The sequence below is a fragment of the Chiloscyllium plagiosum genome, unplaced genomic scaffold (assembly GCF_037043375.1).
Source record: "Chiloscyllium plagiosum isolate Xiang-an unplaced genomic scaffold, Cpla_swu_hap1 HiC_scaffold_17, whole genome shotgun sequence".
NCBI classification, from domain to species: Eukaryota; Metazoa; Chordata; class Chondrichthyes; order Orectolobiformes; family Hemiscylliidae; genus Chiloscyllium; species Chiloscyllium plagiosum.
In genome coordinates, this window is record NW_028270155.1 from 5,945,789 (window position 1) to 5,962,004 (window position 16,216).

A 16,216-nucleotide genomic window follows, 5' to 3' on the forward strand; every position below is an offset into this window, starting at 1 on the left:
AAAGAGTACAAAATGTGTCTGGAGTTGGTAGGGAACATGCAGAAAATAGCAGCAATATGAAAGCTGTTTGAGTTATTGCTGAAGGAGGATATTTAGTCCATCATGACTGCACAAAAGGATTCTAATCCTGTTGTTTTATCTTTGTTTCATTACAGCAACATACATACTAACTCATTAGCCGCCACCTTTTAAGATGCTAGGATAAAGTTGCATCTGGACCTGAGACTGGTCAGCCCACAACTCTTATCAGTTTTAGTGCCTGTTCCTCAAGATTATAATTTTACCACATTCCTCTCTCCCTTCCACTTGCTGATTTACAGCTATCGCTGGAATGACTTTTTTGTATGCTCTATAATGAAGCCAGAAACAAAACATCTGTTCACTTTGTTAGCTATTTTCTTATTTTCCACTATTGATTACACATTTTAACTTCTGGGCCAACACTCACTTTGCTTTCTCCTTTCTAAATGCTTGTTCAAACTCTCTCTTTATCTGGTTTTACATTTACAACTCTTTCCTGAGTTTTTTTTATTAACCGGCTAGTTATTTTCTTCAGTTCTTCATCAGCTCAAATGATTGGTCATACAATTGCGCAAGCATGGGCGATATTATGTTTTTCTTGAGCCTGATGCATTCCCTAACTACTGTTATAATTATGAATAGTGGGTTTCCCCTTGGAATTTTTTGTCATAATGGAGATGTATTTTGAGTAGTCTCCCGTTGAATGTGTATCATTGTATCTCTATTGATCTGTGACCTAGTTTAGAATTCCCAGTTTATTTCAGCTTGCTCAGCTTTCATGCCCACATACTTATCCTTTATATAGGTTTCAAATATATGTTTTAGACCCAGTCTGCTCCCTTTTGAAGCTGGATGTAAAATTCAATCACCTTGTGGTTGTTGCTCTCAAGGAGTGCCTTTGCTCTGAGGTCATTGATTCTGTCTCATCACCACATCTTATGAGTCACCCATGATTATTGTTGTCCCTTTAACACAAACACCCAATATTATTTCTTGTACACTTGGCCCCACATTGTGGTTACAATTAGAGGGTCTGTACATTACTCCCACTATTAACTTCCTTCTCCGTCTAGTCCGCATTTCCACCCAATCCTATTCTACATCTTGATCTCTTGAACCAAAGTCAGTCATCTTTAACTATTGCGTAAATGATACTCTTTTATTTTTCCAGCTACCTATCCTCTTTGAATGTCATTTATCCCTCAGTATTTAGGACTCAGTCCTTGTCATTTTGTAGCCAGATCTTGATAATGGTGATCAGATTTATTTACTTCAGAGTGCGCAATCAATTTGTTTACTGTTGTAATGAATGCTACACACTTTCAACCCGTCCATGCCGACAAGATATCCCAACCCAATCTAGTCCCACCTGCCAGCACCTGGCCCATATCCCTCCAAACCCTTCCTATTCATATACCCATCCAAATGCCTCTTAAATGTTGCAATTGTACCAGCCTCCACCACTTCCTCTGGCAGCTCATTCCATTCCGGTATCACCCTCTGTGTGAAAAAGTTGCCCCTTAGGTCTCTTTTATATCTTTTCCCTCTCACCCTAAACCTATGCCCGCTAGTTCTGGTCTCCCCACCCTAGGGAAAAGACTTCTTCTATTTAACCTATTCATGCCCCTCATAATTTTGTAAACCTCTATAAGGTCCCCCCTCAAACTCCGACGCTCCAGAGAAAACAGCCCCAGCATGATCAGCCTCTCCCTATAGCTCAAATCCTCCAACACCGGCAGCATCCTTGTAAATCTTTTCTGAACCCTTTCAAGTTTCACAGCAGCTTCCCAATAGGAAGACCGATCCCTCACTCCCACTTTTTAGTTGAAATTTTTATTTCTGGTTTGCAAGTACCAGCATGGTTCAGGTGCAGACTGTCTCACTTTCTCCAGTGGTCCACGAGTCAGAATCCATTACTCACCTACCAGTTTCTGAGCCAAACGGTCATCTCTCATTTTTATGTAACGTGTGCTAATTTGTACAAAGTTCAATTAGTAATGCGGCAGAGAACAATCTCAGTCTCTCTAATTGAATGATCCTTGCCAACAGCGTTCCTTGTTGCTCCTTCCACTTGAATGGCTCCCTGTACTATGGTGCCATGTACCAATGGACCATGCCCAGCCCCAAACTCCAGAAATACCTTCAAGACAGTTTGGGAGAACATCAGACATTGGACAGTTCCAGAGACTGGAATTCTGCACCCTGTCCTCTGGACTCTTACCTGCCTTACACTGTTATACTGTCTTGTCTCTAGCCAAATTTGAGACTTTGTTCAAAGTGATGTGATTGTGATTGTCTCTTTGATATAGAGAACATCTCCCTCCTTGAAGGATCACCGTGTCTAAAGTTCAGCCTTGAGCTCGTAAAATCTAAACCAAAGATGTTCAGATTTCAAATATCCACTGCAACTGTTTGCCTGGGATCACTGTGGCATCCAGAAGCTCCTATATATTGCAGCCTTGACACGCCACCTGTACTGTTGTTGTGAATGAGTTTTAATTATGTTCACATTGATATTGTGGTTGATTAACCTTACCAAAAATTTGCTATCATAAAATTTAAGAATGGAAAAGGTCTTAACCACTTACCAGAGACGCTCAACAGCCAGTTCTTTTCTCTGTTGTAGAGCAAGACCCAATTCCAGTGGTTCCAGTGAACATAGTTTTTGTCTCTCCATGTCAGCAAGTCCTTTTGTAACCACCTTTTTTTTAGGTGATGCTGTCTGTCTCTTGGGTCCTCCTTTTGCCCACTCCTCTTGATGCTTCTTCCTCTGTTTCAAGATCTGCTACTCTAGCTGATGTTGATTGCCTGTCATAAGTATGACGAAAATTAGTGCAAAATGCTGTGAATATAATGAGACATGGTTAGACTCTTTTTGTGCGTGCGCTCTTGGTTGAGAAATATTCATTGGCACCAGACTGAACCTGCTTCCCCTCTCTCCACCTGAGAGAACAGATAGAGGACTTCAATTTAATAACTTATGCAAAATACTGCATTTCTGACAGTACAACAACCCTTCAGCATGGAACTGGTACCCATCACTGCTTAAAATAAAAAAAAACAAATTGAACTCTTCTTTGCCACCTTATGGTCAGATTAAATTCTTAATCAAAAAGGAAAGTTGGCAGACAAACTGAGCAGGTGTTAAAATCTGGCAAAGACGGACTATAAGATGCATATTGAATTTTTTTTTGAGAAGTTTAGCATTCAAGCAGTTCACTGTAAGGATAGGAAAAACCGATTCAGCAGTAAGTTTGAAATAAATTGGCTACATATTCAAAGCAGTTGGACAATAGGAGTGGAGTGAATTGGTTACTGTCAGCTGACTCAGGAACATGATGGGCCACTCAGTAACTGAGGGTCTGGCAGTCCGGAAGACTGAGCTGAAAGGCCATTTTTGTGTGCTCTAGGTTTGGTCAGTTCCTGGACATCACAAGGAAAATAAGCTACTTGTGTTTTCGGGTTAATGTGGGGAACCTCTTTCCCTATTCTAGCAATGTGATTGTGTTTGTGTTCTACTTTTTGCAAATACATTAATGCATTTAAGGTCAACATGAGTGATACTGTGATTGCTCTCAGGATTCTCCAAGGCAACCAGGTGGCTCTCCCAGGACCCCAAGACAGCCAGGTGGAACAAACATGGTGACTGCAGTCCCACCCATCACATCGGGAACTCCAAAAGGTGAGTGGTGTAAAGTGCAAGTAATTTCATAAGTCTTGTTCAGTCTCCTCTGGGAAGCAAAATGTGTGATCCTTTGATAGTTTTAGAAATTTATTTGATATCAGGTGCATAATATACAAGTAAAACTTTGCTATTATGTCACATCTTTCCTGACTACTGGGCTTCCCAAAGTGTTTCACAACTAATGAAGCAGAATAACTATTTTTGTAATATAGGAAATTGGCAACCTACTTGCACTCAGGAGGATACCACAAACGGAAGTATCAGCATAACTGGATTCTTTTTTAATGTTGATTGAGAGATAAATATTTGGCTTTAATACAGTGATATCTTCTCAGCTCCTGTTCAAAATAGCATCACGTAAGAGAGTGGGCATTTATTGAAATTAATATTTCCTCTGAAACAACAGCATCTCCAAAGGTGTGGCTGTTAAGAATATCTCCCTAGATTTTGTTTTTGTTTTTGGAGTGAGACTCCAAACCACCACCTTTGCTTTTGATGTAAGCGTGCTGCCCACTGAGCCACAGCTGACACAAAATATTGAGCAAAGGCAATGACGATCAACCCATCGGTAAAAGATCAACAAAATAACTCTGGAAACTTTACACTCACAAGAATATAGTTGTGAAGGAGAAACAGCGTTTTATATTCAAGAAAGCATTGGCAATTTTATTCTTACAACAGTAATTTCATTGCTACCAAATGACAACAGCATTCCATTATTATTAATTATTCAGTGAGTGTCTTCCCTCGTTGCAGTTCTGGTTGCTGATGGCAATGGTTCGCAAATGGATTCAACTCCTCCTTCTTTTGGCATCCAGGGATGAGGAGTAATTGTGGCAACCTTCACATTTTGATGTAGTAAAAGTAATTGTCCAATTAATTCATCCAAGGACAGACTCCAGTATTCACTGCACAGTTCCCTCAAAGTTTCTGTTCCTCTTCCTCTTCTTGATGGTTTTGAAATTTATTTATACCAGCTGTTACACCCAAACTGTGACGCTACTTACTCTAAAGTTCTCTTGACTTTCTCCATTTATCCTTCTCACTACGATCCTGGCCTCTCCCAGGGCTTCAGTTCACCCACAAGTCCTCGCTGCCCTCTTTCCATTGACAGCAGGATATATTTAAGGTTACCGACTTCTGATCTTCAAGGAAGTTGAGGAGTAGATAGAAAAGTAGAATCCGAGTCAGATCAGCTGTGATCGTATTGAATGGCTTGAGGGACTGAATGGCTGAAAGTCCTCCATTTCTTAGGATCTGATCTGTGCTGAGAAAATCTCTCTTTTGAAGTTCCTGATCTTTGCACTCTACTTACATTCCACATTTTTTCTCGTGTTTCCTGTACAATGTTTCTGCTTGTAAAGATTAGGATTATGTCTTGGCCATAGATCTTGGTTAAGCTTAAAGTTGAGAATGGAGTCTTTAAGGTGACATATTCAGAATTCTAACGAATTCAGGTTAACCTGAATACATTTGACAAGTCTATAAACTAACAAGGTTGGCGTGTGCGTGGATGAAGACTTAAGCTCAGAAGTAAACACGTGTTTTAGATTTTACTGTTTATGGTGAGGCAATTGGTGAAGCTATCAGTTGTTTCTGGCATTGACTATGAAATAGAAGATAGAATATATTACATATTAGAACTTCTTTGAAACTTTGGGGCCGGTTACTTGAACTCTGTGCTGTAAATCCCCTCAGTTACTAAAAATAATCCCCCTGCATCTGGTTTACCACCTTAAAGTTAAAACATGCTGCTGATCTGTTTTCTGACGTGACTGAACTCCTTTATGGATGGGTCTTTGCTTCCAGAGCACTCAGACCTGTTATAGCTGTAATACTGCATCCAGTGGGACTGTGATTAAGTAACTTCCCAATTTACCTACTTTATATCAGATTTCACTTGTGAACCATGGAAAGATGGGACTTTGTAAGTTTTAATAACCAAATGAAAATTTCAGTCTCTGAATTGGCTGTACTGTAATTATCCCTCAATCTTTCAACTGTTGTTGTGTTTAAAATCAATGACACTTTTTCAATTGCAATTAGGAAGCTGAACACTGGAGGGCCCTCTCTTCTGCTTCAACTGTAATGAAACTCAGTTCAGGGGAAGAGGACAGTTTTGGTCTCATTCCAGAATATCAATCCTGTTGCCAACCTATTTCTGTTATAGACTTCTTTCTGATCTGGCAGACAGGATCATCTTGTCCAAAGGACAGTAGCTCTGACAATGTTGTCTTCACTTTGTAAAGCACTGATGCAGTTTAATACTCAAACCTTGATAATTCTGTTCTTTGCTCTAGTCATGGCTAATAGGTGGCTTTAAAGTAAGACATTGCCTGTTTCCTCAGTATTGATCTTATTGTTAAAACTTCAAAATTAAGAAGGGCCCTGGGGAGAGTGTGTGGCCTGGAGATTAATTTTAACTTGATGCAAAGCTGTGGGGGTTGGAGGCCCAAAGACATTGGCGTGGCCCAAACACAGAACATAGTTGCAAGGCTAATGGAGTAGAATGCAGTGAGGTAAAGTTGTGCTTTGGATATAGAAAGCCCTGGTTACACTGCACCTGAAATTTATTGTGAGCAGACCTGGTAATCCTGCTTTAGGTCTTAGGGCGGTGTGCAGTACTAACTTACCAGGATGATGCCTGGACGGAGTTAAATTAAGACGTGTTTACACAGACTGAAATTATATCCTTCAACCTGGAGTGGCAAGGTGGCTCAGTGGTTAGCACTGCTGCCTCACAGCGGCAGGGACCCAAGTTCGATTCCAGCCTCTGGCGACTGTCAGTGTGGAGTTTGCACATTCTCCCAGTGTCTGAGTGGATTTCCTCCGTGATCTCCGGTTTCGTTCCACAATCCAAAAATGTGCAGGTTAGGATGGATTGGCTGTGCTAAATTCCCAGTGTTCAGGGATGTTTAGGCTAGGGGTCAGTGTAGAATAATGCACAATGAGGTTTTGGGTGGGATACTCTTCGGAGGATTGGTATGGACCTGTAAGGCCAAAGAGCCTGTTTCTATGCTGTAGGGATTCTATAAAATATTGCAGATTATACAGTGATTTAATTAGTTTTCTCAAGATACAAGAAAAATTCCAAGGGAAGGACCTGCCAACCGTGGTTAACTTAAGGATAGTATCAAACTTGACAAAAAGCAAATAATTACACATAGATGCATGGCTGGAGATATTTGTAAAGGAAAACTAATATAGAAATTGAATCTGAGGAGTTAATGAACAAAGCGTAGATGGCAGATGAATTGAACAGATATTTTGCAGTGGTCTTTGCTATAAAGATACAAGTACTATTCAAGGAATCAATGTCAATCAGAAAATGAAGGTAAGGAGGATGTATTGTATTTGCATTTCCAGAAGGCATTTGACAAGCTGCCCCATCAAGTTACTGTGAAAATATCAAGTCACCTTGTAGGAGGTAATGTATTGATGTGGATAGAAGACTGGCTAGCTGACAGGAACAGGGAGTAATCACAAATGGGTAATTTTCAGCTGGCAGGTTATAATGAGTGGTATGCCATAGAGGGTCACTGGCTGAAGGTGCAGAAGCTAGGATTGCTAAATTAGCTGATCACACAAAGACAGTGAGGAAAGTAAGTTGTGGACAGGACATAATGAGGCCTCAAAGGGATCTTGATAGGTTGTGAGTGGGCAAAGATCTGGCAAATGGAGTACAATGTGGGAAAGAAATAGAAACAGGAAGAATAAAGAAACTTGTTACCTAAATGGTGAGAGATTGCAGAGCACTGAATTGCATAGAGATTTGTGTATGAATTGAATGAATCTCAAAAGGATAGTATGCAGATACAGTAAATAATTTAGAAAGCTACTCGAATGCTTTCATTTATTGCAAGGGGAATTGAATACAAAAACAGGAAGATAATATTTCAGTTATACAAGGAATTGGTGAGATTACAACTGGAGTATTTTGTGCATTATTGCTATCTTAAGGAATGATGTAAATGCATTGGAGGCATTTCAGAGAAAGTTCACCAGATTAATAGTAATAGGTGGACTGTCTAGCGAGGGAAGGTTGGATAACCTAGACATGTTTCCATTGGAGTTTAGAGTAGGAGGCAACTTAAGTGAAATGTACAAGATCCTGAGGGACCTTGAAAGGGTGGATGTGCAAAGTATGCTTCCTCTTGTGAAAAATCTAGAATTAGAAGTTACTGTTCGAAAAAGAAGTCACCTGTTTGGCAGATAAATGTTTTTAAACATCATGAATCTTTGGAATTCTCCTTTAAGGTGTGGTAAGAAAAGTTCTTGAATACTTTCAAGGCAGATGTATTCTTGAACGGTTGAGAGTTAGGCAAAATGTTGAATAGCTAGAACTTATTCATCTTTGTGGGATGTAGGTGTCACTGGTTGGACCAGCATTTATTGTCTCCCCCCAGTTCATAGAAACCCTACAGTGTGAAAGCAAGCTTAGAGTCCATACTAACCCTCCGAAGAGCATCCCACTCAGCCCCACTCCCCTACCTAGTCCCTAGAACCTTGCGTTTTCTATGGCTAATCCACCTAGTTTGCACATCCCTGACACTGTGGACAGTTTTGCAAGACCAATCTACTAACTGCACATCTTTGGATTCTGGGAGGCATGTGGGGAGAAAGTGCAGTCACCCAAGGATGGGATCAAACCTGGGTCCCTGGCACTGACTCAGCAGTGCTAACCACTGAGCCACCGTGGCTCCCTACTTGCCCTTGAGAAGGTGGGGGTGAGCTGCCTTCTTGAATTGCTGCAGTCCATGTGCTGTGGGTTGACCCACAATGCCCTTAGGGAGGGAATTCCAGGATTTTGACCCAGCGACAGTGAAGAAATGGTGATATATTTCCAAGTCAAGATGGTGAGTGGCTTGGAGGGGAACTTGCAGGGAGTGGTGTTCCCATATATCTGTTGCCCTTGTCCTTCTAGATGGAAGTGATTATGGGTTTGGAAGATGCTGTCAGAAGATTGTTGAAGTTCTGTAGTACATCTTGTAGATGGTGCATACTGCTGTTACTGAGTATTGGTGGTAGAGGGAGTGGGTGTTTGTGGATGCAGTGCCAGTCAACTGGGCTGCTTTGTCCTGGATAGTGTCAAGCTTCTTGCGTGTTATTGGAGCTACAATCACCCAGCCAGGTGGGGTGTATGTCATCACATTCCTGACTTGTTCTTTGTAGATGATGGACAAGATTTGGGAGTTAGGTGAGTTATTCACTGAAGTATTCCTTGCTTCTAACCTGCACATATCGCCACTGTTTACGTGACAAGTCTGGTTGAATTTCTGGTCAATGGTTACCCGGTGGATGTTGGTGGTGAGTGATTCAGTGATGTTACCACCATTGAATGTCAAGGGGCATTGGTTAAATCGTCGTCTTACTGGTGATGGTCATAGCCTGGCATTTGTGCGACATAAATGTTACTTGCCACACGTCAGCCCAAGCCTATGGAACCCAAACTGGGTGTCACTAAGCAGGTTATTGCTGAGCAAGTGCTGCTTGATAGCACTGTTGACAGCATCTTCTGCCACTTTACTGGTGATCTAGAGTAGACTGTGGCAGTAATTGACCAGGTTAGATTTGTCCTGCTTTTTATGTACCAGGACGCACGTGTGCAATTTTCTACATTGTTGGGTTGATGCCAGAGTTGTAGCCCTACTGGAAGAGCTTGGCTAGCAGAGCAGCAGATTCTAAAGCACAAGTCTTCAGTACGATTACTGGAATATTGTCAAGGCCCATTGTTTTTGCAAGATCCAGTGCCTCCTAATTTATATGTTTGCATGTTCTGCAACAGATGGGTGGGAGTGGCTTTCTCTGCAAATGTCAACTAATGAACGATCAATTATAAATTTTAAATTAAGGTGGATAGATTTTGATTGTTCAAAGCTGTTAAGGAAAATGGACCAAAGAAGAGTAAATGGAGTTTGCTTGCAGTTTATCCATGATCTCATTAGCTAAAAAGGCTCAAGTAACTAAATGTAGCCATCAGCCTGTTGGGAGAATGTGTGACAAAGGAACTATTTTTGGGTATTGGCAGGGCATTGGGACCACTTGGAATGGTTTTAGATTGATGCAGGATAGTGGGGGAAATATAGTTAATTGGGAAAATGGGATTGATACTGAGTGGTGGGGTGAGAATAGGACCATTTTTTGGATTGATGCAATTGAGGGAAAGTAGGTCAGATTTGGATTATTTGCAGGTGCGTTGAGGCAGTATGACTGTTTTTGAGATTGGATAGTGGCCATGTCTTGGGTTGCTGCAGCAAAGGCCCAGCATAGATAATAGACGCTGAATGATCTCTTGCAGCTCTCTTGTAGCTCTCTTGCAAACCACTGGTTCTATAATAATTTTCTCAGTTTGAAGTCACCTATTTGACCTGGAGCTGAGATCCCAGCCCAATCACACTTAGAGTCATAGAGATGTGCAGCACAGAAATAGATGCTTTGGTTCGACTTGTCCAGGCCGACCAGATATCCTAACCTAACCTAGTCCTATTTGCCAGCACTTGGCTCATATTCCTCCAAACCCTTCCTAATCACATACCCATCCAGATGCCTTTTAAATGTTGTAATTGTACCAGCCTCCTCCACTTCCTCTGGCAGTTCGTTCCAGACATGCGCCACCCTTTGCATGAAGAAGTGTCCCTTTTGAATATTTCCCCCCTCACCCTAAACCTATGCCCTGTAGTTCTGGACACCTCCAACCTTGTTTATTTACCCTATCCATGCCCCTCATGATTTTATAAACTTCTACAGGTCACCCCTCAGCCTCCAACACTCCAGAGAATTAAACTATTATTCTGTAAACCATTGTTCTTCTGGCTTGTCTCCTGTCCTACAATCTTGATTAATGCAATTTAGCCGAACCTTCACTAAAAACAACACTGAAGAGGTTTTGCTGCTCCGTACATCTGCAGTAATTTCACCCAAACCTTTCCTACCCATCTCCTGAACAAAGCTTCTCTAAGCCATCACTCTGAAGTTTGCTGTCTTAATTGATTCCTAATATCCTGTTACCTTCAGTTTGAAGTTTACACATTGGTATTCAAATCTCACAGGTCTTGCCTTGAGTCTCAACTATGTGAGATCAGTATTATTGCATCTCTGTCCTCTTGCATGTGCCCACTTTCCTTTGCCATATTATCAGTAACCCTGCCTCCAGTCTGGGCCCAGTGTTCTGAAATTCCCTCCTACACCTTTTTAACTTTACTACGGTCTCCTCCAAGACAGTCACTCATTTTAAAAATCATCACCTGGCCAAGGTTTTTAATATCTCCCTGATATGTCATCTTGTGGCTCAGTTTTCTGTCTCTCAACTTGGGTGGTTCAGAATGTTATTAGAAAATGGTTATCTAATCATTATCACACTGCCATTTTATACAAATTGGCTGCTTAGTTTCGTACATTACAATACTGGCTTCACTTCAACAGAATACATTGACCATAAGCTGTTTGCATTAGTCCAAGATTGTGTAAAACACTATATTGTAAGTTTGAAACAGAAGCAGAAATTGCTGGGAAAAAATCTCAGCAGGTCTGGTAATATTTGTGGAGAGAAAGCAGAGGTTTTGGGTGCAGTGACCCTTCTTCAGAACACCCTTCAGCATTCTGAAGAAGACTCACTGGACCCAAAATCTTAACTCTGCTTTCTCTCCATAGATGTTCCCAAAGCAGCTGAGATTTTCAGCAATTTTATGTTTTTGTCTCTGATTTCCAGCATCAAAACTTTTTTAAATATTGAGTTATTGCCTACCAATTAAGTCTGCAACATACTCCTGCAAGATAATATTTCTCAGGCTTTTGAGAATCTTCATTTGCAAGTGGTGAAGATTATTTTAAAATACACCATCACTACAGTCACACTTCCAGCCTCCTGAATTTATGTAAACAGGTAGTTTATTCTTGAACTCTTCTGTAACTATATATTGAGGCAACCATTGTGTAGTCAACTCATTTTCTCAGTGTGATAATATGGCTATAACTACATATTGAGAAATTGAGAGCTTAGTCAAAAGGAAAGGGAGGCATACATAAGGTTTAGGAAACTGAAGACAGAGCCCTGACACATAGAAAGATAGCAGGAAAGAACTCCAAACAAGGACTTAGAGGCCTGAAAGGAGCCATGAAATGTCTTTAGCAAACAATTAAGGAAAAACCCAAAGAGATTTTATATGCAATATAAAGATCAAGAGGCTAGCTAGGGAAATAATAGGTCCCCTCTAAGGTAAAGGAAGGAATTAATGCATGGAGCCAGAGGAAGTGGATGAGCTCCTTAATAAATACTTTGCATTGGTATTCACATGGTGGATGGCGAGTCTTGGAAGGAGTATGTTGTCATATACAGACGCATGTCAATATAGCAAAAGGATGTGGTGTTGGGTGTTTCAAAAATCACTAAGATAGGTAATCCCCAGGACCTGATGGGATCTATCCAAAGTGCTGAGGGAGGCAGGTGAGGAAATTCCTGAGCCTTGTATGCAGTCTTTGTATCCTCTTTAGTCATAGGCATGGTCCCAGAGGACTGGAGAATAATCAATTTTGTTCCTTGTTTAAGAAGGACAACAGGAATAATCCAGGAAACTACAGGCAGGTGAACCTTATGACAGTAGGGAAATTACTGGAAAAAATTCTTATAGAAAGTATTTGCTCACATTTGGGGAAAAATATGGACTTATTAGTGATAGGTATCATGGCTTTGTGTGGGGAAGGCAGTGTCTCCTGAGCTTGATTGAGGTTTTGGAGAAAGTGACGCATTCCTGAAGAAGGGCACATGCCCGAAACGTCGATTCTCCAGCTCCTTGGATGCTGCCTGACCTGCGCTTTTCCAGCAACACATTTTCAGTTCTGATCTCCAGCATCTGCAGTCCTCACTTTCTCTTTTTTGGAGGAAGTGACAAAGGTGATTGAGGGTAGGGCAGTGGATATTGTCTATATGGACTTTAGGTAAAAACAATGACTGCAGATGCTGGAAACCAGATTCTGGATCAGTGGTGCTGGAAGAGCACAGCAATTCAGGCAGCATCCGAAGACAGGATGCTGCCTGAATTGCTGTGCTCTTCCAGCACCACTGATCCAGAGTATATGGACTTTAGCAAGGCCTTTAATAAGGTTCCTCAAGGCAGGCACATACACAAGGTGAAGTTACATGGGATCTGTGGTGACATGGTAAGATGGATTAGTCATAGAGTAGCGGTGCAAGGGTGTTTTTCTGATAGGAGCTCTGTGATCAGTGATGTTCTGCAGGGATCAATGCTGGAGTTGCTGTTGTTGGTGATTATATTAAGGAGAATGTAGGTGGCCTGGTTAGTAAATTTGCAGATAACACAGATTGGAGGAGTTGTGCATAGTGAGAATTGCTGGAGGATACAGCAGGATATAGATAGGGTTGAGACTTGGACGGAGAAGTAGCAGATAGAGTTTAATCTCGATCAATGCAAGGTGATGCATTTTAGAAGATCTAATGCAGGAGGAAAGTATAGACTAAATGGCAAAACCCTTAGTAGCATTAACATACACAGGGATCTGGGTGTACAGGTCCACAGTTCCCTGAAAGAGGCAAGTGGCTAAGGTGATCAAGAATGCCCATGGCATGCTTGCCTTCATCAGTTGGGGCATAGAGTATAAAAAAATTGCCAAGTCATGTTGCAGCTGTATCAAACTCTAGTTAGGCCACATTTGGTTGCGATGGTACCAGAAGGATTAGAGGCTTTGGAGAGGGTATCGAAACTGTTTACCAGGATGTTGCCTCATTTGGAGGTTTTACTTATGAGGAGAGATTGGATAAACGTGGTTTGTTTAGTCTAGAACATTGGAGGATGAGGAGGCGACCTGAGTTTACAAAATTAAGAGGCATGGATAAAATGGATTGTTGGAGTCTTTTTTTCCTAGGGTAGAAATGTCAAATACTATTAGTCATAGGTTTCAGGTTAAAAGGGGAAAATTTAAAGGAGATGAGGTAAATTCCTTACACAGAGGGTGGTAGGTGCCTGAAATGCACGGCCAGAAGAGGTGGTGGATACAATAGCAACATTTAAGAGGCATCTTGACAGGTATATGTATAGGCAGGGAATAGATGGATACAGACAGCATAGAGCCAAAAGGTTTTTAGTTTAGAAAGGCTTCATCTGTTGGTGCAGTCCTGGTGGGCTGCAGGACCTGTTCCTGCCATGTACTTCCTTTGTTCAGTGTGGCCTTTGCCATTCTCTTTACTCACTTTTACCCACATTTCCTGTGTTCTGACTAGCTGCATTTCAAAAAGTCTTAATGGCTGCAAAGTGCTTTGGACCATTGTGATTATTTTACAGTTAGTCTATGGAATATGAGCGCTGTTAGCTGAGACAGCATTTATTCCCTTTCCTTGGTGGATCTTGAGATAGCGGTCATGCCTTGAAGTCCATGGGCAGTGCTACTAGGTTAACAGCTCCAGGATTTTGACCTGAAGGAATGGTCCTCTTTCAAAGTCAGGCTGAAAGATTTCCTCTGCAAAGTGGAAGGTTATGGTGGTTGGTTTCCAAAAGAGTGCAGGGTTTTTAATAGAAAGCAGGGATGCTGTAATTGCCATCAGACAGTATTGGAATGGGGGATGGTGAAATGGTAATTTACTGTTAACAAGTAGGGTTTTTTTGTAGCTTGAAGGTGCTAGTGGTATTTGACAGCCTAAGAAAAAATGTAAATATAGCATACTTCCAGTTCCCTGCAACTATTATTGACAGGATGCAGAGCTGGGCTGAGAAAAGTGTGAAGTGATTCATTCTGGAAGGTCAAATTTGAATGCTGATTACAGGGTTAAAGGCAGGATTCTTGACAATGTGAAGGAACAGAGCAATTTTAGGGTCCATGACCATAGATCCCTCAAAGTTGCCTCCCAAGTTGATAGGTTTGTCAAGAAGGCATATGGTGTGTTGGCTTTCATTAGCAGGGATATTGAGTTTGAGACGTGAGGTTATGCTGCAGCTCTGTAAATCCCTGGATTGACCAAAACTTGGAATATTGTGTTCAGTTGTGGTCGCCTCATTATAGAAAGGAAGCTTTAGAGAGTGTGCAGAGGAGATTTACCAGGCCCCTGCCTGGTCTGAGGGCATGCCTTAAGAAAGGTTGAGGGAGCTAGAGCTTTTCTCATTGGAGCAAAGAAGGATGAGATGTCAGTATTCACACTGGAAAAAGACAAAGTTGTTGAGGAGAATACTGAGAAACCGGCTACTAGAACAGATGGGATTGAGGTTCACAAGGAGGTGGTGTTAGAAAGTTTGGAAACTGTGAAAGTAGACCAATCCCCTGGGCTGGATGGGTTTTATCCTAGGATTCTCCGGGAAACCAGAGAGGATATTTCCGAGCCTTTGGCTTTGATCTTTGTCGTCATTGTCGACAGGAATAGTGCCAGAAGACTGGAGGATAGCAAATGTTGTCCCCTTGTTCGAGAAGGGGAGTACAGACAACCCTGGAAGTTATAGGCCAATGAGCCTTACTTCGGTTGTGGATAAAGTGTTGGAAAAGGTTATAAGAGATGGGATTTATGCTGATAGGAATAAGTTGGTTAGAGATAATGAGCATGATTTGTGAAGGGTAGGTTGTGCCTCACAAACCTTTATTGACTGCTTAGAGAAGGTGACCGAACACATAGATGAGGGTAAAGCCATTGATGTAGTGTATATGGATTTTTAGTAAGGTGTCTGATAAGAGCTGCTCTTCTCCCCCCCCCCCCCCCCCCCCCTGCCGTGTGCATGCACGCATACAGCTACTGCACAAAATACACAGGAAATGTTCATCCTGGAGTTCAGTTACTTATGGGGTACCACAAGGATCTGTTTTGGGTCCACTCTTTGTCGTTTTTATAAATGACCTGGATGAGGGCGTACAAGGATGTGTTAATAAATTTGCAGACGACACTAAGGTTGGTAGAGTCGTGGATAGTGCCAAAGGATATTGCAGGTTACATCAGAACGTAGGTAAGTTGCAGAGTTGGGCTGAGAGGTGGCAAATGGATTTAATGCAGAAAAGTGTGAGGTGATTCACTTTGGAAGGAGTAACAGGAATGCAGAGTACTGGGCGAGTACCAAGATTCTTGTTAGTGTAGATGAAGCAGAGAGATCTGTGTCTGTGTACATAGATCTTTAAAAGTTGCCACCCAGGTTGATAGGGTTGTTATGAAGGCATACAATGTGTTAGCTTTTATTGGTAGAGGGATTGAGTTTTGGAACCATGAGGTCATGCTGCAGCTGTACAAAACTCTGGTGTGGCCACATTTGGAGTATAAGCTTTGGAAAGGGTCGAGAGGAGATTTACTAGAATGTTGCCTGGTGTGGAGGGAAAATCTTACTAGGAAAGGCTGAGGGACTTGACAGTTTTTGTTAGAGAGAAGGTTGACAGATTACTTAATTGAATCCTCTGATTATCTTACATTTCTCAATCGGGTGGACAGTGGGAGCCTATTTCCTAGAATGGTGATGGCTAGCACGAGGGACATAGCTTTAAATTGAGGGATGATAGATATAGGACAGATGTCAGAGGTAGTTTCTTTAC

General features: G+C 41.6%; 1 protein-coding gene across 1 annotated transcript in view; it reads left to right on the top strand.

Annotated features, from left to right (window-relative positions):
• The window catches only part of dync1li2 (dynein, cytoplasmic 1, light intermediate chain 2), an 81,000-nt gene that overhangs the window by 51,891 nt on the left and 12,893 nt on the right, over nucleotides 1-16,216 (top strand). Inside the window, exon 11 of the mRNA XM_043706535.2 lies at nucleotides 3,601-3,703. Within this exon, the coding sequence (XP_043562470.1) occupies nucleotides 3,601-3,703 (103 nt within the window). The remainder of the gene's footprint in view (nucleotides 1-3,600; nucleotides 3,704-16,216) is intronic.